This window comes from Hylobates moloch, unplaced genomic scaffold (assembly GCF_009828535.3).
Source record: "Hylobates moloch isolate HMO894 unplaced genomic scaffold, HMol_V3 SCAFFOLD_5, whole genome shotgun sequence".
NCBI classification, from domain to species: Eukaryota; Metazoa; Chordata; class Mammalia; order Primates; family Hylobatidae; genus Hylobates; species Hylobates moloch.
This window is the reverse complement of record NW_026652280.1, coordinates 77,355,716-77,378,356: the sequence shown is the minus strand read 5'-3', so window position 1 is coordinate 77,378,356 and position 22,641 is coordinate 77,355,716. Positions and strand designations below refer to the sequence as shown.

General features: G+C 37.6%; 1 protein-coding gene across 10 annotated transcripts in view; it reads left to right on the top strand.

Moving 5' to 3' along the window:
* The window catches only part of LPXN (leupaxin), a 50,726-nt gene that overhangs the window by 10,354 nt on the left and 17,731 nt on the right, over positions 1–22,641 (top strand). For 7 of the 10 annotated variants that reach the window (XM_058438717.1, XM_058438719.1, XM_058438715.1 and 4 more), the window contains exons 3-6: positions 14,077–14,176; positions 17,740–17,907; positions 18,824–18,997; positions 19,102–19,183. In XM_058438717.1, the coding sequence (XP_058294700.1) occupies positions 14,077–14,176; positions 17,740–17,907; positions 18,824–18,997; positions 19,102–19,183 (524 nt within the window). Of the gene's footprint in view, positions 1–4,810; positions 4,858–14,076; positions 14,177–17,739; positions 17,908–18,823; positions 18,998–19,101; positions 19,184–22,641 lie in introns of all 10 variants that reach the window. The other 3 variants (XM_058438713.1, XM_058438714.1, XM_032152949.2) reach the window with 1 other exon arrangement.

The following is a 22,641-nucleotide window of genomic DNA, read 5'->3' as shown; positions in this document are numbered from 1 at the left end:
CTTAACAGACCTCCTTCCAGCTTCTTCCATGGTCTCATCTAACAGTGTATGAAACACATATTCAGTGAACAGTGCTTTTTTTTTTTTTTTTTTTTTTTTTTTTTTGAGATGGAGTCTCTTTCTGTCGCCCAGGCTGGAGTGCAGTGGCGCCATCTTGGCTCACTGCCACCTCTGCCTCCCAGGTTCAAGTGATTCTCCTGCCTCAGCCTCCTGAGTATCTGGGACTACAGGCATGCACCACCATGCCCAGCTAATTTTTGTATTTTTAGTAGAGACAGGGTTTCACCATGTTGACTAGGCTGGTCTTGTACTCCTGACCCCAGGTGATTTGCCTGCCTCAGCTTCCCAAAGTGCTGGGATTACAAGCATGAGCCACTGTGCCCAGCCAAATTCTGACTTAATTATGGTTAAATGCAAAAGATGGCTAATGATAACTTGTCTTTTTTCTTGATTCCGTTCAGATGAAACCTAGCTAGCGGCAACCTTTCAAGAATTATATGCAGGGTGCTGGCTGTTAAAGCTAAGAGCTCAAGCACAAGTAGTCAGAGATAGCTAACTCTTCTGATCTTAGGTGGTAGCAGAAAAATTTCTGAGGCTTTTCCCCCTGCTGGCCACTTGGTGAACCACCACTCATGCCCTCCCGTGGTCATGTGGTGGGTGGCCTGTGAGATGCATGGAACCTCCTCAGAGTCAGTAGAAAATGGGAGAAATTGTGGCTTAATGTCATATAAATTATGTTTAGGAAATAGAGGCTAAGTAATTTTGCCATAGAGTATAGTGTAACCTAATTGTTTTATTAAAGCAGTTTTGTTTTTATTTGTATATGTGAAGCTCTATTTGTTTTATTATATGATAATGCCTTTTGAATTTTACAATAAACCCTTTCAGCAGTTAGCTCAAAACAAAACCCACATGTTTAATTGTCTCAAGAAAGCTGATAATGAATATGCAACGTGCAGAAAATATTTGTCAATATTTACCATGCACCATGCAGGCAAGTAGAGAGATCACTATCCCTTTGAAAACCAGAAGGTACAAATATGGTGAAGCAGCTTTGGCATCTATTTCCAAAGTTAATAATTTAAGAAGAATATGCCTTAAAATGACTTCAACATGGCAGCTGCAGGAGGCCTATGTACATGTCATTGTGAAGCACACCTTCCCATTAGTATCAAATAACTCATAAATTAATTTTGCTCATTTTCAATTCCAAGTTTTCTTGTACTTGTAAGTAAACTGGTAATAATTAATGAGTGATTTCCCTTCGCAAACCTTCAAATAATGTTTTTTATAATAGCGTCGTTAAAGGTCTCAATTTGAAAATGTATTAATTCTGAAATGTTTCAATTTTATTTTTTATCTAATTCAAAGAATCAAAATAATATATGTGAAAATTTATTTCCTAGTCAAAAAGTGAAACATCTGACATTGTTAATGCCACTGTAAATTTAGTTGAAAAGCTCAACATTGAAGGTAAACTGTTGTTTTTGTTGTAAGAATATGAATACAAATGTTAATAGAGCACAGCATTGTGTTAAAAATGTTCTTAACCAAGTTAAGCTATGGAGCAGAAATGTACTTGGAATTGGTTGTAATGTGCAAAAAATTTGTGACTGCATTCAAACAAGCTGCAGTATTCTGTCAGTCAAAACAGAAAATAAAATTGTCAAAATGTATAAATATAAATATATATATATACACACACACACACACAGATTATATAAGTAACTGATCTACAAAACCTTTCTGACAGAAGCTGATACTGAACACTACCATGCAAGGAACATTTCAGAATGACTATATGTATATTCCTGTCTGTGTTGCATGTCATCAATTGGATTTTGGGAATGCCTGAGCCTTTGAAAAACCACTTTGTAAAGCAACCCAAATTTAGATTGCATTATGTTCAAGACCAGTTGGAAATTTTTGATCGATTACTCAATGAATGTAGCATGAAAATTCAGCTTTTGAAGCTTTTAGCAAGTTACAATTATGTAAAATAAGGCTTGCAAAGGAAGAAGCTCAAATTTCTCCCTACAAAAGCCAAGAAGGAATTGAACAAATCAAAAGATGAAAGCAGATATGGTTTAATTATCTATTTTGACAATTGTGCTTCAGAAAAATCTTGACTTTGATGTATTTTGACTTCTAATTTTATTTGGATAAATTTTTTTTTTTTGAGACGGAGTCTTGCTCTGTTGCCCAGGCTGGAGTGCAGTGGCGCGATCTCGGCTCACTGCAAGCTCCACCTCCCGGGTTCACGCCATTCTCCTGCCTCAGCCTCTCCGAGTAGCTGGGACTACAGGCGCCCGCCACCACGCCCGGCTAATTTTTTGTATTTTTAGTAGAGACGGGGTTTCACCATGGTCTCGATCTCCTGACCTCGTGATCCGCCCGCCTCGGCCTCCCAAAGTGCTGGGATTACAAGCGTGAGCCACCACGCCCGGCCTATTTGGATAAATTTTTATTCTCTACCAAAATGGAGAAAAATTGTGAAAGTCTATGATTTTGCAGTATCTAGATTTGGTGAAATGTTAAAACAGTCACAGATATAGACAACTTGAAAGTTTTATCTTGTAAGAAAATTATTGAACAAAAGTGCTTTGAATGAAGGTAGAAAGACAGCACCTATGACGATATTGGCCTGAAATATTTACATATTTTAATATAAAAAATGAGAAGATTATTCATTTAGCAGAACTTACAGGTTCATCAGTATCTAGAGAGGAAATGTGTTCTCAGTTAAAAACATTACAGTCTACAGTGAAGCATCAATTAAAGTTGTCCACAATTTCAAATATATTAACCATAAAATGAAGTTTTGAAAAAGATTGCAGCTTTATAAAAATAATAACTGTTTAAAAAAAAAAACACGTTCCTGAAAAATGTCCACATCCCAATGCTAGAGACAATAATATCTAAATAACCAATTAAGGTATGTGAATACATATCAAGAATAATTGTCTGTACCATTTAAAAATGTTCAGATAATGAATTTTCTTTTCTTTTTGAGACAGAGTGTCACTCTGTTGCCCAGGCTGGGGTACAGTGGCAAGATCTCGGCTCACTGCAACCTCCGCCTCCTGGGTTCAAGCAATTCTCCTGTCTCAGCCTCCCGAGTAGCTGGGACTACAGGCGCCCGCCACCATATCTGGCAAATTTTTTTGTATTTTTAGTAGAGACAGGGTTTCACCATGTCTGGTCACATGAGACCAGGTTGGTCTCAAATTCTCCTGACCTCAAATGATGCACCTGCCTCGGCCTCCCAAAGTGCTAGGATGATAGGCGTTAGCCACCATGCCTGACCAATATTTTTTTAAAGTTGCTTGAGTGTTCATAACTTTGTATCACTATCACTTTAAGATATTTCAGGAAATGTTTATTTTGAAAATAAATTTTGGATAGAATTATCTTATAGGTCCACCAATGTAATAATACCAAATTCAGGTCAATAAACACATTTTTTTTTTTTTTTTTTTTGAGACTGAGTCTTGCTCTGTCACCCAGGCTGGAATGCAGTGGCGTGATCTCAGCTCACTGCAACCTCTGCCTCCCGGGTTCAAGCAATTCTCCAAGCCTCAGCCTCCCGAGTAGCTGGGATTACAGGCATGCACCACCACTCCCAGCTAAATTTTTGTATTTTTAGTAGAGACGGGGTTTCACCATGTTAGCCAGGATGATCTTGATCTCCTGACCTCGTGATCCACCCGCCTCAGCCACCCAAAGTACTGGGATTACGGGCGTGAGCCACCACGCCCGTCCAATAAACACGTATTTTAAAAATGATACAACCTTGTGATCCGTCTGCCTCGGCTGCCCAAAATACTGGGATTACGGGCATGAGCCACTGCGCCTGGCCAATAAACACATATTTTAAAAATGATACAATATGACTTTATTTTTGGAACCCATTTTCTTTCTAAAAAATACCCCATTCTGAACATTTGGTGATGTGGCCACCCCATCTGCATGATCTGGCCCCTTTACTTGCTGTCCCTGTGCCCTTGATTCACTCTGTTCGGGCCACACTGTCCTTCTTGTGGTTCCACAGATGCTCCAGGTGCTTTTCCTGCCGGCCTTTCCACCTGAACCATGTGACCCCTGATATTTGCTTTCTTTCCCCACCTCCTACATAAGTCCTTGCTCAAGCATTCTCTTCTCAGTGAGTCCTTCCCTGATCAGTATATTTATAATTGCTGTCTCTCCCCACTTCCCATCCTCTATGCAAAATATTACTTTTACATATCCATTTCTTTATTATCTGTTTCACACCACCAGAATGTAAGCTCCAGGGCTTACAGTTTTTATTTGATTGTTTTGCTTTTTGACTGCTACATCCTCAGCCCTGGCACATGACAGGCCCTCAATACATATTTGTTCAATAAATAAATGAATTGCCAGCCAACCATCTTTTAGATTCACATGTTATTTCTTTTCATATGTCAAGTTTAATAACATTATAGTCTCCCCCTAGGCACCATCCTGTTTAGTTGAAGGGGCTTAGCTCTGACCCATTTTATTTGTTTTATGGTTCTTATCTAAGGAGGATCAACTTCTCTATTTCAGTGGTTTTTAGGCAAGGAGGGGCTGCTAGTATTTGTTCACATGCCAACTACTCTGTTTAGAATTTGGCTTTTCTTTGTGGGATAGCTGGTAATTCCTCTGGCTTGTGAAAGAAGAACTCATAGATATGCCACTTGTCAGTCCCCTTTAAAAGCTACAAACATCTATTAACTGTGGGTATCATTAAGCCTCAACATTCTGATAACAAAAATTTATTCTTTCTCTTCTCTTGTCACATATATCTTAGGCGCAGCTTGTGTATACTACCAATATCCAGGAGCTCAATGTCTACAGGTATTTTTTTTCTATTAAATGCTTTTAAAAATTAAGGTTAGTAGATAATTGTTATCAGTCTTTGTTTGGGTGATAATTTGCTTTGCAAGTGTTTATTATTAGAATTCGTATATCATCCTCCTCTTTCCATAGTCTTTGAGCATAGGTAGAATTCTGTGAAGCTGACTTGACAACTTCTCAAGGTGCCTGGCTTCTGGAGGGGTTGTCTAGGCCAGTGGGCCCTGCTATGTCCATTACCACCTAAAGAAGTGCAAATACTCCCAGAGTTACCACAGATGTTTTGTCCACGCTATTCCAGATGTTATGCTTCAGTTTCCTGAAAGATAAAACACACCTGAAGAAACTTCAGCAAGATTCTAGCAATGTCAGAGCTAGGATGAGGGTTAAACAAAGACAGTGGGTCTCCATGGCCAACTGATGAGTATTTACTTTTTCTTTCCATATTTGCTCAAAATTTATATAGTGGGTAGAGGGATTTCCTTTTATGAGAAGTTCCATATTAAAACAGATACACTTACTAAATCATTTCTCCTGGCTAAAGCAGAATTGGCAGTCTGAAAAAATAAAAAGATTAATTTACTTATTCTCTCCTTAGTATAGCCTGCAATTTTTAACATCAGACAACTTTCTGGAAAACAAATTAAAGGGCATAAAATATAGATAGTAAAGATTCATGCTTGGGAAACAGTGCTAAACCACACCTTATTTGGTTTCAGGATTGCAGTCAATAGTGCACACATGCAAGGCAAAAATAAGGCAAGAACTGTGCTACAAGAAGTTTTCTTAAAACTTCCCTCTTAAGGATGCTTTTTACTTTGGTAAAGGTGAGGCCAATGTATTGATACGTATTGCCAGTTTATTCTAGTTCCAAGGATGTTGCCAGGTGAGAATTCCTCCTAGTCCCTCCCCAGTCCCTGAAGCCCCAATGAAAAATAAAAACAAAGCAAAACAATAACAAAAAGTGGCTGGCACACAATAGGTCCTCAGTAAATATTTGGTTTCTTAAATCTAGGAAACCAAGACTCCAATAGAAATGCGAGTGAATGCATGAACATATAACATGAAAACTAGCCCAACCAACAACCTGTATATCTGGCACTGTGATTAATTGATGGTGTACCAATACTAACTTATTGATACCCTCTTCGTCATAGTATGGGCCTCTCTGGCCTATTTCCCATGATTTCCTCCTTCTCTTCCTCTATATTCCAGGGGAGCTGACCCCTTGGGTTTTCCAAGCTCCAGGATCAGTTGGTCCTCACTGTCTTCAACCAATGGGAGGCACTGTGGAAAGACTGCAGGGTAAAAAGCAGCGAAATCCAGGGCATTTCCCCCCCAAGTCACTCTATTTCCACAGGATCTCTGTCAGCAGCTTTATCTTCTTTATGACTTCAGCTGGAGCACAACAGGTCTGCTGTGGTTTCAGCTTCTGCCTGTTGACTTGGGCCCCTAGCTCTGGTAACTTTTCCTCTTTTCTTTTTCCCTTTGGCTTAGGGGTAGTAGTGACTTCTGAGTTACTCAGTGTCTTCTGTTTTGCTTCTTAGCTCTCCCCTCACCTGTGTAATCAAGTTTCTGGACTAAATTCTGTGTACTCACGTGGTTTGTGTTTTCCTGACTGGCCTTTGATGTACTTCTTATTACTGAATGATACTTGCTGTGTAGGCAGGCCTCTGTGGGAGAGTGACATAAAATCCAGGTGACCTAGTAAATATGTAATAGATAGATGCACATCCCTGAGACTGGTATCACTCTGAGCTGGCAAGGCTACCATATAAATAGAATATTAGACACACAAACTAGATTCCTGCATTCTGTTTCTACTATTTACTCTGGCTTGCTTAAATGAACTAAATATTGCTTTTAACATACCTTCAAAGTATTTTCAATACTAGCTCTGAATATAACAATGGAATAACATTTCTAGTATAGTTATATATCAATAGCAACATGAGCAATAATTTAGAAATGTATCTTTTACATAAACAAAAATAATTCTGCTATAATAGAGAGGAACAAGTCATAAAAATATAGCAGAGAAATAAGTAGGGGAAAAAACCCAGCACAATGAAGCCCCTTGCTTAAGTCTGGATTCTTTTAGATGCATCTGTTGTGATATGTGTTACTGAAATCTCTGAGCAATGAAGTAAGTTGCTGCTGATGACATAGCCGAGCATCTTTACTATCTTCAAAAGGTCAGGGAACAAATCAAAGGTTCTTCTCTTTTCAGGAACATTTCCTGCAGTGGGCACTTTAATTTGTAATCATTAACTCTTCAAGGTCTGTCATTTCTTATGTAGAATTTTATACTGTTGACTCAATAACCGTTGGAGTATTATAACAATGATCTATTTCCCTTTCTACACTGCACTAGGACTCTAGTTAAAAACCAGTGGGAGTTCTTTGAATAAGCACAAATTTGTCCCAACTGTGAGATTGGAAGGTTTTTTAGGAATATACAAGCCCTGCTAAGAAACTGCATTTATTCTGCATTTGGGCATAGGGCAGCAGAATGTGTTCACAGTCCTTCTGCCTTTTGTATTCCCAAGGCATTTGCCTGTGGCAGCAGCTATGAAAGGATTACGACTGATCGAGCTGTGAGAAAAAGCTCCAGTGTACCTTCTTGGAAACGTCCACGATGGATTGAATCAATTACTTGCATACTTGACCGTGTTTGCTCTCCGATTAAAACAAAAAATCTTGCATCTAGTAGAGGGCCATGTTGTACCTAAAAGATAAATCTTTTATCTTAAGAGATATCCATTTTCCTCTTATATTTTCCTTGTTGTTAAGTGATCAGAAATAGGTGGACATAAGACATGTCATATCCAAAAGATAGTCTTTTCTTCTTAAGAGAGAAAGGTATCCACTTTTCTTCTATTTTTTTTCTGGCTGGTAACTACATAAAGATAAATAGTAAATGTATATTTTCATTTTTGAAAATATGTTAAGTGAAAGACAACATTTACTTTTATTTATGGCTTTGCATCTTTGTACAGATGAGAGAGAGAGAGAAAAGGCTTGAGTAGTCGTGAGACAGAGGGTTTTGGTTTAGTGGGTTGTTAGCTAAGCTCTGTTGATTAATGTTGATTACCAACATGATTCCACAGTCAGTTACCTTTTTATACCTTTTGGCCCAGTGATTTCACTTCTTAAAATTTACTCTATGTAAATGATCAAACATGGGTGCAAATATTTGTTTGGCAGTATTGATTATAGTAACAAAAGTTAGAAAACAATCTAGGTGTCCAGCAATAAATTATTGGTTTGATAAATTATATAATACATTATATATTTGAAAACATATAGCCTTTAAACATTATTTTGGCAGATAATTCAGGATACACAGCACAAACTTTGCAGTTTGCAGGCCCAAGCTCTTTGTTACTTGCCAACTATATTATATACAAAAAAGTTTTTAACTTCTCTAAGCCCCAGTTTTTCATTTGGAGGTGACAATACCTAGCTCTTAAGGTTGTTATTATAAAAGAGTTAAAGAGAACCTGTGTAAAGCTCTGTATAGAGTGTCAGGCATAGTGCAGACAGACATTCAATAAATGCTATCTATTATGGTTGCAGAAGATAGAAAAATGTTTGCATAAGAGTAGGAAAAACGTATAATTTTAGTTTTCTAAAATTACACACAATCATAGTTAAGTGTAATGATATCAGCCAAAATGTCCAGAGTAATTGCCTCCTGAAAAGGGGATTATATGTGTTTAAAATTTTTTCTTTATATTTCTCTGCAGTTTTCAAATTTTCTACACTTAACATGTACTAATTTTATGTTTTAAAACAATTTTAAATAGAAAGCTCTACACTGTGACTGTATTTATGTGCTTTACTGAAGGTTGTAGAACCATTGTGTGTGTGTGTGTGTGTGTGTGTGTGTGTGTGTAATAACTGAGATATACAGGTGAATTGCACTACTGATGTCTCATCTGACACCTCCACCACTTCATCTGTTGGCCATGTATGTTAGCTATTTTCCTAGTATAGATGACCTGTGTTTTGTTTTGTTTTAAAAATAAAACTTAAGATACAAAACTATTTCATAAACTCATGTGCGTAAAAAGTCGAAGAATTTGGAAATGTATATATAGGGTGAAAATTGAGACCACTCTGCTTAGAGTCTTTCCTCTCACCAACTCATTACCAGCTCCACGGGTAACTGCTGTCAGGTTCTTCTCCTTACAGACTTATGTGTGTGCATATTCACACTCATGTACATGAGCTTATAAATTTATATAAATGGAAGTATATATTTTTCTTTTTTTAATTTGAGATAGGGTCTCTCTCTATTGCCCAGGATGGAGTACAGTGCTGTTATCTTGGCTCACTGCAGCCTTGACCTCCTGGGCTCAAGTTATTTTCTCATCTCAGCCTCCCAAGTAGCTGGGACCACAGGCACGTGCCACCACACCCAGCTAATTTTTAAAATTTTCATAGAGATGGAGTCTCCCTATGTTTCCCAGGCTGGTCTTGAACTCCTGGGCTCAAGCAGTTCTCCTACCTCAGCCTCCTGAAGTGCTAGGATTACAGGCATGAGTGACTGCACCAGGCTGGATGTATAATTTTCATATTGTTCTGGGCTTTTCTTTTTTACATTAACAATGTATGTTGGAAGTCTTTTTTAGTTCACATAAATCTATGTCTGCTTAGCAGTTGCATGTTATTCTATAGCATGGATGAACCATAGTTTATTTTACTTTAGCTCCATTGGTTTATTTCCAATTTGCTCATAGAAACTGTACCCTAATAAACGACCTTGCACATATATTTATATATATATGTCCAATTTTTCTGTAGGATAGATTCTTAGTAGCAAAATTGCTGAATCAAGTGGTATATGTATCTGAAATGTTGATAGATACTGCCTTGCAAAAGTGTTTATAAATTTACATAACCACCTATGGTATATATAAATGTGTATGTGTATATATATAAAATTCGTATTTTGCCAACACTGCATATTATCCCTCTTTTAAAATTTCAACTAATAGGTAAATATTGGTATCTCATTGCTTTAAATTGCAAATTTAAAGATTAATGAGGTTGAGGGTATTTTTATATAGTAATAAACATTTGAGTTTCTTTTTCTGAAACCTGCTTTTTAAAAGAATCCTTAGCTCAGTTTTCTGTTTTTCTAAATTATTTATAGATTTCTTTAAAATCTTGAATATTATGTTTTAAATATTTATTTATATTTAAGTTTTGTGAATTTAGCTGTATCAATATTTTTTTCATTTTTGAAATCACTTCAGAATTTTATGTCCATCTTAGGAAAACCTTAATTACCCCAAATTGTAAAATATATTCTTCATTTTTCTATTATCTTTACATTTAAAAATATTTATGTCTATCTTTAATTTGTCTCAAATTTATTCATGTATTTGGTGTGTTGGGGATCCATATTTATTTTGTCCCAAATAGGTTGTTATTCTTTGAGTCGAATAGTCTGTTTTGGATGATTTGAAATGCCACATTGATCATATAGGAAGTTCTTTTAGGTGCAGGAGCCTGTGTTTGGGTTTTCTAATCTACTCCTTTGACCTATTTGTTTTTCTTTTTCTTCTTCCTTTCCTTTCTTCTCTCTTTTTTTTTTTTTTTTTTTTTGACAGGGTCTCATTCTGCTTCTGTTGTCCAGGCTGGCATGCAGTAGTGTGATCACAACTCACTGCAGCCTTGGCCTCCTGGGCCATAGTGATCCTCCTGCCCCAGCCTCCTGAGTAGCTGAGACGACAGGTGTGTGCCACCACATCTGGCTGACTTTTAAATTTTTGTAGAGACAGGGTTTCCCTATGTTGCCCAGGCTGGTCTTAAACTCCTGGGCTCAAGCAGTCCTCCTGCCTCAGCTTCCCAAAGGGATCACAGGTATGAATGATCGCACCCAGCCCTATCTATTTTTTTTTACCAACATCATACAAATTTAATTATTGTTATTGTTACTCTATAAGACATCACATCTATCAAGACAAATCTTCCCTCCTGTTTTTTTTTTTTCTTTAAAACTTTTAATTTTTATAGAGACCAGGTCTCCCTCGTTTCCCAGGTTGTTCTCAAACTCCAGGTCCCAAGTGATTCTCTTACCTGGACCTCCCAAAGTGCTGGGACCACAGGTGTGAGACACCACATACCCCTCCTATTTTTTTTTTCAAAATTGTCTTGAGTGTTCTATCCCATAAATGTTAACATCACCTTATTAATTAGCTTGAATAATTATATCAGAATTTTTATTTGAATTACATTGAATTTACATTTAATTAGGGGAAATTGACATAATATTTATCTTCATTTATGTAGGCCTTCTTTTCTAAAAATAAATTTTATTGTGCATATTTAAGGTGTACAATATTATGTTATGGGATATGACTAGTTATTAAAATGGTTACTATAGTGAGGCAAATTAACATATTTATTATCTCACACAGTTACACATTTTTGTTTGTTTGTTTTTGTGGCAAGAACAGCCAAAATTTACTCATTCAGCAGGAATCCTAAATATGATACAATTTCCTTACCGATAGTTCTTATGTTGTACATTAGATCTCTAGGCTTGTTCATCTTACATATCTGCTACTTCATATTCTCTAACCTACATGTCCCCATTTTCACCCCCTTTCCTGTCCCTCATCACCGATGTATCTACATATTTGACCTTTTTAAATAACAAAAAAAGATTCCACCTATAAGTGAGATCATGCAATATTTTTCTTTCTTATTTAACTTGGTATAATGTCCTTCCAATTCATCGATGCTATGACAAATAGCAGGATCTCCTTTTTTTAAGGCTGACTAATATTCTGTTGTGTATGTGTGCATATTTCACAATTTCTTTATTCCATTGGTGTCCATCCATTGATGGACACTTAAGTTGTTTCCACCTCTTGGCTATTGTAAATTGTGAATATTGTGGCAATGAACATATGAGTGCAGGTATCTTTACGAAGTGGTAATTTCATTTATTTTGTGTATGCCCAGAAAAAGGATTCCTGTGTCATGTGGTATTTCTATTTTTAATTTCTTTAGAACCCTCCATATTATTTTCTGTAATGGCTGTAACAATCTACACTCCCACCAACAGTGTGTAAAGGGTTCTTTTTTCTCCATACCCTGGCCAACATTTGCCATCTTTTGACTTTTTGAGAATAGCCATCTGTTTGTGAGTGGTATCTCATAATAGTTTGATGCATGTCCCTGATGATTAGTGGTGTTGAATATCTTTTCATATACCTTTTGGCCATTTTTATTTCTTCTTTGGAAAAATATCTATTCAGGTCCTTTGCTCATTGTTTAATTGGATATTTGGATCTTCCTTTATGTCTGCCAATGGTTTTTCTTCATAGAATTCTTACACATTTCTTGTTAAATATATTTTTTGATATTTTACAACTTTTGTTAGAATTGTGAACAGGTTCTTTTTTTCGCATTGGATTTTCAAACTGCTTATTGATGATCAATAGGAAAGAGACTGTTTCATTTCATTCTTGTATCTAATCACCACCCTGATCTTTTTTGTTCATTCCAATGGTTGTTCAGTCATTATCTCACATTTTCCTGGCAAATTATTATACCATCTATTTTAAAAGAAAGAATGAGGATATGCTGCCTTTTTTTCAAATATATATTTCTCTTATTTTACTTTTAAATGTGTTTGATAATGTATTCTAGAATAATGTTGAAGATTGCCAGTGATAATAGGATCTATGTCCAACTTATCTCTTAATTAGAAATCTGCTTAATAATTATGAGGCTTGCTATAGATTTCTTATGGAAACATTTTATCAGTTTATAGACATTTTCTTATTTTTCTTGATATTCAACAACAGGAATGGTTGTTAAATGTCTTCCACTGCTTTTTCAGCACATATCATTGTGTTTATAAAGCTTTTCTCCTATTTGTTAATGAATTATATTAATCTTTTTCCTGATTTTGAATTTCAAACTATTTTTGGATGACCAGTATAAATACCACCTAGCCATGACTTGTTAAAATTTTTTATGTTTTTTAAAAAAAACACATTTCAGCTAATTTTATTTAACCTTCTCTCTTCACACATGCACACCATTTTTTCTTTGATTTTAAAAAGTTTCTGTGCTATTTATAGAATGAATTAGGTAATGTTCCATATTTTTCTATGTATTTGGGAATTTTATACAATGATCCCCCAAAAACTGTCAGTTTTTGTTTTATTTCTTGTTTTCTGTTTCACTAATTTGTGCATTTATTCCTTCTATTCAATTATTTTAGATTTTTCTGAGACTCCTGACTTGGAAGTTTTATTTCTGATCTTTCCCATTTTTTAATATCACACTTAAGTCTATTTATATATTTTCTTCTCAATAACATTTAGCTTTCAACTCCCAAAGGTGTGTGTGTGTGTGTGTGTGTGCGCATGTGTGTGAGTGTGTGTGTGTGTGTTTTCATTGCTATTTCTAACTGGTTTGAAAATTCAGTTTAATTTTTTTTATCCCAAGAATTATTTAGAAGTGCTTTGTTTTTTCTTAAGTGGATAGTTTTTATTATTAATTTGTACTTCTATTCACTCCAATCTAAGAATATGGTCTATATGATGTACTTTACAAAATTTATTGAGCTTTACTTTGTACCTTCATACATAGTTACTTTTACTAACGCTTATGCAGCTACTTGAATAGAATCTGTATTCTGTTTATTGGGTCCAAAGTTTTATTTATTTATAATTTACTTACAATTATGTGAATATGAAATCATCATCATATATATTATCTAAATTTTCTGCACCAGAGATTTGCAAACTTCTTCTGTAAAGAGGCAGATAGTAAGTTTGTTAGGCTTTTATGGACTATAAAGTCTTTGTAGCAACTACCCAAGTGTGCAGAAAAGCAGCTATAGACAGTAGATAAATGAATGGACATGGCCAGATTTGATCCAAGGACCTTAGTTTGTTGATGCCTGCTCTATATTCTAGTTTATTTTTATTTTTTGACAAAAACTAACAGGAGATATAATACTTTTTATAACTTAGATGACCAGGGAGAAATAGAGAAAAAAGGCAGAGAGAATTTGTTTATATTTTTGGTCTAGTACATATTAATATATTTTTAAAATACCGCCATCTCTGATTTTAGCTTCATATCCAAGGGATTCATTATTACAATTGCATTTGCAGTACTTTATGTGTGGCTTAACATTATTTGAGTTTTGATTTGTTATATGACTTTTTTGTTTTCCCTCTATAGTGAAGCCCAAGAGCCAAAGGAATCACCACCACCTTCTAAAACGTCAGCAGCTGCTCAGTTGGATGAGCTCATGGCTCACCTGACTGAGATGCAGGCCAAGGTGAGTGCAGTCCAGATGATAAACAGGGCCCATGGGGTCACCAGTTTATCTTTGTGGAACTCAGCTCTCCATTCTCTTACTTAGGAATTTTCCTAAGGTGTCATTGCTTTTTCCAGACTAAATTTAATTCCATGAATTAACCCATCTTTGTACTATATGTTATTTGGACACAAAAATTAATATATAATACAGACTTTGATCTCAAGGAGCTGGAGTGTGCTTGGCAAAATGAGGCGTAAGTTTCTTAACATCTATAGAATAAAAGCCAGGTGGTTAGCAAACATACGTGGAGCAAACATTACGGACATAGAGAGATTTTGGAGATTTAATCAGAGAGTTGAAACTTGGGATGGACTCTGAAGAACTGGCAGAGTTTGGACATAAAAAGATGGAAAGAAAGGTGGTTTTAGTTGCAGTGAGTCCTGAGGGCTTGATGATGTGGAAGGATTTTTCGTTTGTTTGTTTGTTTGTTTTTTGAGACGTAGTCTTATTCTGTTGCCCAGGCTAGAGTGTAGTGGCACTATCTTGGCTTACTGCAACCTCTGCTTCCCGGGTTCAAGCGATCCTCCTGCCTCAGCCTTCCGAGTAGCTGGGATTACAGGTGCCCACCACTGCACATGGCTCATTTTTGTTGTATTTTTAGTAGAGACGGGGTTTCACCATCTTGGCCAGGCTGGTCTCGAGCTCCTGACTTCATGATCCACCTGCCTCAGCCTCCCAAAGTGCTGGGATTACAGGCGTGAGCCACTGCTCCCGGCTGAAAGGACTGTTAAAGAGACCTAACTAAGCAGGACAGAGGAGACCAGTGAGCAAGCTGAGACACAGCAAGGGAGATCAAAGTATGCTTCTGACAGTAGGAAGGATGAGAAGTCCCAAGCCCATATTGAGATAAAATCTGCCTCTTTTTCTAGCCTCTAGAACACCTCTAAAGTGCTGAGCTCACATAGTCTGGCATGGAATGGAAATCTCAGATAAATGGGCTTAAGGATTTATTAAAGGAAATATAATCCAGAATCCTTAAGGCAGAGAATCCAACCATTTTAAATCTGGTTGGAGGATTTGATATATACTCATGAGGTGACTATGAAATAATTTCAAAGCAGTATATAAAAATGTATGTGATTGGAGAGGGCAGGAACCTTATCTTTAGAGCTCACCTTGGGACTCCCAGTGCTCAGCATAGGGCCTGATACATCGTGAGCAACACATATTTATTAGAGAGATGAATAAATAAACATCACAAACAAGTTTTCCTTAATGACTAACATCCTTTGATGGGCCAGTGTCAACAATAAAGCTGGGTAGATTGGCTCATTATGCTGTATATCTGAAAATACTAGAAAAAAATGTACGTTAGATTTAATTGTGTTGCATTTCTAATTGATTTAGCATGTGTATTGGTTTATTTAAATTTTTAATTTACAACGCCATCTTTTTTTTTTTTTTTTTGAGACAGATTCTTACTCGGTTACCCAGCCTGGAGTGCAGTGGCATGATCTCAGCTCACTGCAACCTCTACCTGCTGGGTTCAAGCGATTCTAGTGCCCAGCCTCCTGAGTAGCTGTGATTACAAGCGTGCGCCACCATGCCCAGCTAATTTTTGTATTTTTAGTAGAGACGAGGTTTTGCTATGTTGCCCAGGCTGGTCTCAAACTTCTAAGCTCAGGTGACCTGTCTGCCTCGGCCTCTCAAAGTACTAGGATTACAGGCATGAACCACTGCGCCTGGCCCCATTTATCTTTTGAATAAGCTGCACCTTCACATTGTACACAAATCAAAAGTGCAAAAAGCTTGCACTGAACTGTTTCCTTCTCAGCTCTGCACCCTCGCCATCCAGTTCTGCCCCACTGGAGATAGGCAGAATTTCCTGTCTCTTCTATATCTGTTCAGAAGTATTCTGGAAGATACCAGTGAAGAGATAGAGATGTAGGTGTAGATGTAGTTATATTGTATTTTTACTTATTTGTCATAATTAATGTCAGTCACCCGTTCAGACCTTTCAGACACTAACCTTCTGAACACTAACCTCTTGAATATTAACTGACATATATTAGAGGAGGAAGGACATCTGTCAGATGATCAAAATGTCTCGAAGGAAAATGAGCATTTTGATTGGTGACAATGTGATGTTATAACAGGCAGTAAAAGTAGGATAAGTAGAGGTCTTAAGGCAGACAGTAACAGGTCACATTCAGGAGATGAAGAGCCCAGCTGTCCTGAACAACAGAGGCCTTTTACAACGTAGTATTAATAAAAGATGAAATTGGGAAAGATAAAAAGGGAGGACAGTGGATGGGAGGCTTTGAATGTCTGTCTGATGAGTGAAGACTTGATGTGGCGGCAATGGAGAGCCATTGTAGTTTTCTGATGAGTGAAGTATTCTGTAGATAGATGGTAGCAGTCGCCCAGCTGGAAAGGAGGAGAGAGAGCCAGAATCAGGTTATGAGGTTATGAAGGGTCAGTTAGCCTTTTTTTTTTTTTTTTTAAATTTGAGGATACTTTTTTGAATGGTTTATAATAATTTTGGGCTTTTGCTTAAATAATTCCAATGCATCAACAAGTCTTATCTGACCACTTCTCACCACCTTCTCCTATAACACTGATCTAAGTCATTATCTGATAATCTCCTTGTCACTCTTGCTTGTCCACACTTAATTCTGCACTCAGCTACCACAGGGATCCTCCAGATTCCTTCACTCCTGTGCTTGAAATCCTGCAATGGCTCCTGTCACCTTGGAGTAAAACCCAAGCGTTTACCATGAGGTTCCTATGTGATCTTTGCCTCTCTCTCCATCACCTTCTCCTGCCATGTTCAATTTCACTCCCTCTGCTCTAGCCCTACTGACCTCTTCGACTTTTCTTCAAATGTGCCAAGTCGTTTTATTCCTCAGGGCCTTCCCTCCCCCTAGAATGCTTTTCCCATAAATGTCAATATTTCTGAGTCGCAAGTATCTACTCAAATATTACTTCCTTAGAGGGGCTTTCTTTGATTATTACCTCCATCTAAATCAATTCTTCTCACCATCTTGCTGTGTCCCTTCTATCTCTCTCTATAACTTATCTCTGTCTGACATTACAACATATATTTATTTGTTTAATTATTTATTGTCTATCACCCACAGAATGCAATTCCATGAGGCCAGACACTTGGTCTGTCTTATCCTTGCTTTAATCCAAGTGCTTAGAGCAGTGACTGGCACAAACCAGGTATTCAACAAATATTGTCAAATAAATGAGTAAAAGGGAGATGTGACTAATTTTTGAACTGGGGTCATCCTAAAATCTTCAAAGGGTATGATCCTCATGTACTAAATTTCCTACATTAAGATTTACAAATATAAAATTAGTCAGATTTTATTTGGCCTGAGTAGTTTAGGATGAAAGGGAGATGAAAAGATTTTTATTAGTGTTGAAATTTTAGATTCTTCCAATGTCTTGCAGGAAGGTTGGGGAAAGGCTAAGAGATCAGTCAGTAGAGGTGAATTTATAGAGTCATTAGAAGATGCCAGTGAGAATAAAAATACATGAGGCTGATTCTGTTCTTGGTTCTTCCCTTGGGCCAGGTTGCAGTGAGAGCAGATGCTGGCAAGAAGCATTTACCAGACAAGCAGGATCACAAGACCTCCCTAGACTCAATGCTTGGGGGTCTGGAGCAGGAATTGCAGGACCTTGGCATTGCCACAGTGCCCAAGGGCCATTGTGCATCCTGCCAGAAACCGATTGCTGGGAAGGTGAGATGGGCTGAAATTTTGGTCCTATAGCTTTCTTTGTCTCTCTCTGTCTCATCAAGGATTGCTCTTTCCCCTTATATTTTAAGATATTTTAGTTAGCATTAATAATTACTAATCACTTACAGTGCTCTGGCTACTGAGCTAAGTGCTTTACAAGTATTTCCTCATTTAATGGTCACATCAGCCCTTCAAGGAGAATGATTACTCCCTTTGTAAAGATGAGGAAACTGAGGACTCAGAGACATTAATGGACATGTCCAAGGCCTAATAAGAGGTAGAGGTAAGATCTGAAACCAGGAGACTCTCTCCCGAGTTTGAGTTCTTAACCATTTTTCTGTACTGCCTTTACTGAGATGACCTTTCTCACTGCTCCCTTTGTTCAAACATTCCCAGTCTAAATTGATTGATTACAATTTTCAGCTGAACTCAGCTCTAAGTCACAGCTGCAAACTCCTGTTCTGCATCGTCCTTCACCAAAGCTATGATAAAAGGCTTTGGACCTGACTGCATGGGGCATGGAATAAAGTGTTCAAACTAGAGGAATAAAAACTGTCATTTGGCCTTTTCCTCTTCCAGGGGTCCCTTCCACACCAAGGCTACAGTTATAACTTCTCTGTCATCAATGTGCTCTATGTTGTTTCTGCCACCCCCTGTGGCAGTGGAGTGGTTGCGAACATTTACAGGCTTTCATCACAGTGATCAGTCCCGGAAGCGGGCATCCTTTTATTATCAATCCATAAAGCACAGACAACAAATGGCCTTAGGTGGAACCTAGGTCTAGGCCTCAGTGTTGTATAATTCCAGGGGTGTTGTCTACAAGGGGTACAGTGTGAAGAGTGCTCCCTAGAGTTGTGCAACCTATAGGCTGTAGAGCACTCAACTGGCCTCCTGTGTCAGGCTTCATTTCACTCCACAGGTGATCCATGCTCTAGGTCAATCATGGCATCCTGAGCATTTTGTTTGTACTCATTGCAAAGAAGAGATTGGCACCAGTCCCTTCTTTGAGCGGAGTGGCTTGGCCTACTGCCCCAACGACTACCACCAACTTTTTTCTCCACGCTGCGCTTACTGCGCTGCTCCCATCTTGGATGTAAGTAAATCCCCACTCCTCTCCAGCTTTCAGTCACTCATTTAGAACCAGAGTCATGCTTTACAACTCTGCATCATTATAATGTCTGTGTGTTCCCTTTCCAGAAAGTGCTGACAGCAATGAACCAGACCTGGCACCCAGAGCACTTCTTCTGCTCTCACTGTGGAGAGGTGTTTGGTGCTGAAGGTATGACCCGTCTTGACAGGCTGTATCCCACACCCCAGTGGGTAGTTAGAAGACCAGCAACACCTTTCCTGGTAGTCACGGGAGTCCTGGTTCCTATCACTACTATTGAAGTGCCCATTTCAGTACTAGATACCATCCCTCCCTACCTTTCTCCAACATTTATAATTTCCCTTTAAATTGATTTTTTAAAGCACAGAAATACAAATGCATAGTTTAAAAACTCAAATATTACTTCAAGGGTAATATTGAAAAAACCTTTTCTTGTTGAATATTGAAGAAGTCCCTTTCTCATCTCCAAATCCAGTTCTCCTCTCCAAATTATTTTAGCTGTTTCTTCTGATATTTACTAATGTTTTGTTGTTGTTGTTATTGTTTGTTTTTTGAGACGGAGTCTCACTGTGTTGCCCGGGCTGGAGTGCAGTGGTGCGATCTCTGGTGCGATCTCGGCCCACTGCAACCTCCACCTCCCAGGTTCAAGCGATTCTCCTGCCTCAGCCTCCTGAGTAGCTGGGACTACAGGCACTTGCCACCATGTCTGGCTAATTTTTGTATTTTTAGTAGGGACAATGTTTCACCATATTGGCCAGGCTGGTCTTGAACTCCTGACCTCGTGATCCGCCCGTCTTGGCCTCCCAAAGTGCTGGGACTACAGGCATGAACTACTGCGCCTGGCCTGCTTATGTGTTTTAAATAATAACTTATATTGTTATAGATTGTTTTATTTTTCCAGTTTTAACCATTATGTATTGACTGTCTAAGAGGGAAGATGAGATTTAGAAATGTTATTATTACCCCACTCACTCCTAACATACTTCCCCTCCCCTGTTTTTTCAATATATAATTATGTCATAATTACAGGTTAGATCAGTATTAAGTGTGCATATGTCGACAATCATAGAATACTGCTCACAAGTAAGCCATGTAGCAAACTGACTACACTAGAGTCTGGATTTTAGAGTCAGACTTCCAGGTTCAAATCTGGGTTGTGGTATTTGTTCAAGTCATTTAACATCTCTGTACCTCACTTTCCTCCTCAGTAAAATAGTCCTAATGGAATTGCCTACCTTATAGGGTTGTTATGAGGATTTAAAGACAATACAGGCATGGTATTTAGAATAGTGCCAAGCACACGGAGGTATAGTAATGTTAATATTATTATCACAGTGTCCTTTTGGTATAAATTCATTTTTTTCTAAAGTTAACATTTGAATCCTTTTTGAAATTGGCTTAGTTTTTATTGCACTTATCACTAAGTTATGCAACGGAACTGTGAAATTCTTTTCAAAATGGCCAACTACATCTGACAATAAGTCAGTTTCTTCCTTTTTTTTTTTTTTTTTTTTTTCTGGAGATATCCCTCCAGGAGACTTTCCTCCTCCTGAATCAACATGAAATGATTTCTTCCTGCTGAGTAGCAGTCATTCTGGTTCATTAACTTAGAATTATATCTAGTAATTACTCTTGGAAATTCCTTTTATTTCCTCTTTGGATGCTCTGTTTCCTGGGTCCCATGTCTATGTTTTATACATGTTACCACCTTTATTTTGGTGGGGAACATCCCTTAGTAAGTAGCTGTCTGAGAAGGAATTTTTGAGAACTTGAATATCTGAAAATATTTTTATTCTGTCATTGCCCTTAAGTTGCCTGGGCATAGAATTCTAAATGGAAACTATTTTCCTTCATAATTCTGAAGACATTGCTTCACTGTCTTCTAGCTTCCATGATTGGCAAGTTTTTATTAAAATTTTTTTATCCTTGATCCTTTCTACATGACCCATTCTTCCCCCTTTGTATGTTTGTTTCATGTGTTTTCTGAATTGTCTTTTTTTTAAATTTCTTCTTTTTATGTTTGTTTTTAACAAATATGGAATCAGAAAGCTGCTTTACTTTGTTTTTCTCCTGTCCTTTTAGAATGAACTCAGTGGGGAAGGATTTCTCCTTTCTTATAAATAAAAGCTTGTGCAGTCCTCTGTCTTTTCTGGTTACTCTTAAAAAACAGTTCTAAATATAAAATCAATTTAAGAAACAAAACACAAAAACTAAGCCCTTAGGAAATTCAGTCTGTGTAATAGTTAAGGCTTCCAGCACTTTAAAAGTGGTAGCCACTCCCTCTCTTTTTTAGGACCTTCAAGCTGCAGGAGGCGAGGACAGGGGTATGGCCTTTCCTCTCTCCTGACCCCGCTTTGTTATCTACCACCCTCCCCCTTATTGCCAGCCTTGACACCTGCCTGCTCTAGGGTTGAAACACTAGGGAGGATGGAGATGAGAATAGAAGGCAGGAAGGTCTAACTTGTCTAGGATTGTTGTTAAATTGGCTTTATGCTCTCCAGGCCCAGCCAGTGTTTAGCTCTGACTTTTTCCCCTGAATTCTTTTCGGGATTAAGACAGGTCTGGCAGTGAACTCTTGATTGCCCTTTACGTGTCTTGACTGGCTATTCTCTCCTTGTCATGTTTCTTTGAGGATTTGTTTTGTAAAGATTCTTTTTTCAAGGGGCTTTCATTGTTCCCTCCTAGTGAACCGTTAGAAATTATTAACGTGGTTCCAGATCATCTCTTCCTCTCATATTTTCATAGAAGGACCATGGATAACTTACTCTTTTCTCTGACAGCCAGTGGAGTTATAATTTTTAGCTGCATGTTTCTATTCAGCTGCCATAGACTCTTTCAGCCAAACTCATCTATGGACTTTTTCCAGGGGTAACTCTGATACCACTAACTGCATCTCACTAATGCCAAGGCATAGATATCCAACTCTCTGAGTGGTCCCACTGAAGTCCCTCTTTTAACCTGAGGTTATCAAGAACTATACCTCATCTTTCTTGGTGGTGATGGGGCACTCATAGCACAGTTTTCTTCAAAGGAATCCTTCTCTCAGTTTTCCTTTTTCTTTACCTGTTTTCTCCTGAACAAGAGTGAGGAATTCCAGAATTGTACAAATAATCTTTGGCTACCTGTTCGGAGGGATGTTTTGCAGTTCAATTTGGAATTTGATATATATTACATCTTGGTGCCTTACATTTGTTTACACTGGTCTTTGTGAATACTGCTGATCCATGGTTGTCTATTACTATTTAAGAATGAGACACTAAAATGCTAATTGCAAACTCCATGGATATAGACAGAAATTGTTGACTAGTAGACTTGACTATATGGTACTCAGGTAAGATGCTCTGGCCATTTTGTTGAGTGACTTCTGAATATGACAATCTTAGGTCTTTTCTGTTGAGTCAATTATGCTAAAGAGATGTTCTCTTTGCCAGCATTCTGAGATTGAAAAAGGGGATGGGGGAATGAGCTTTTCACCATTCAGCATATCAACTTTTACTTAATTCCCATTTTTCAGTAGAGAGCTTGACTCGTTTCCTCATGGTGTCCAACATCTCTGATCACTGAGACTCTCTTGTTCAATATTTACAGAAATAATCACTGCATATTATGGTAAGATAAGGCATCTAACC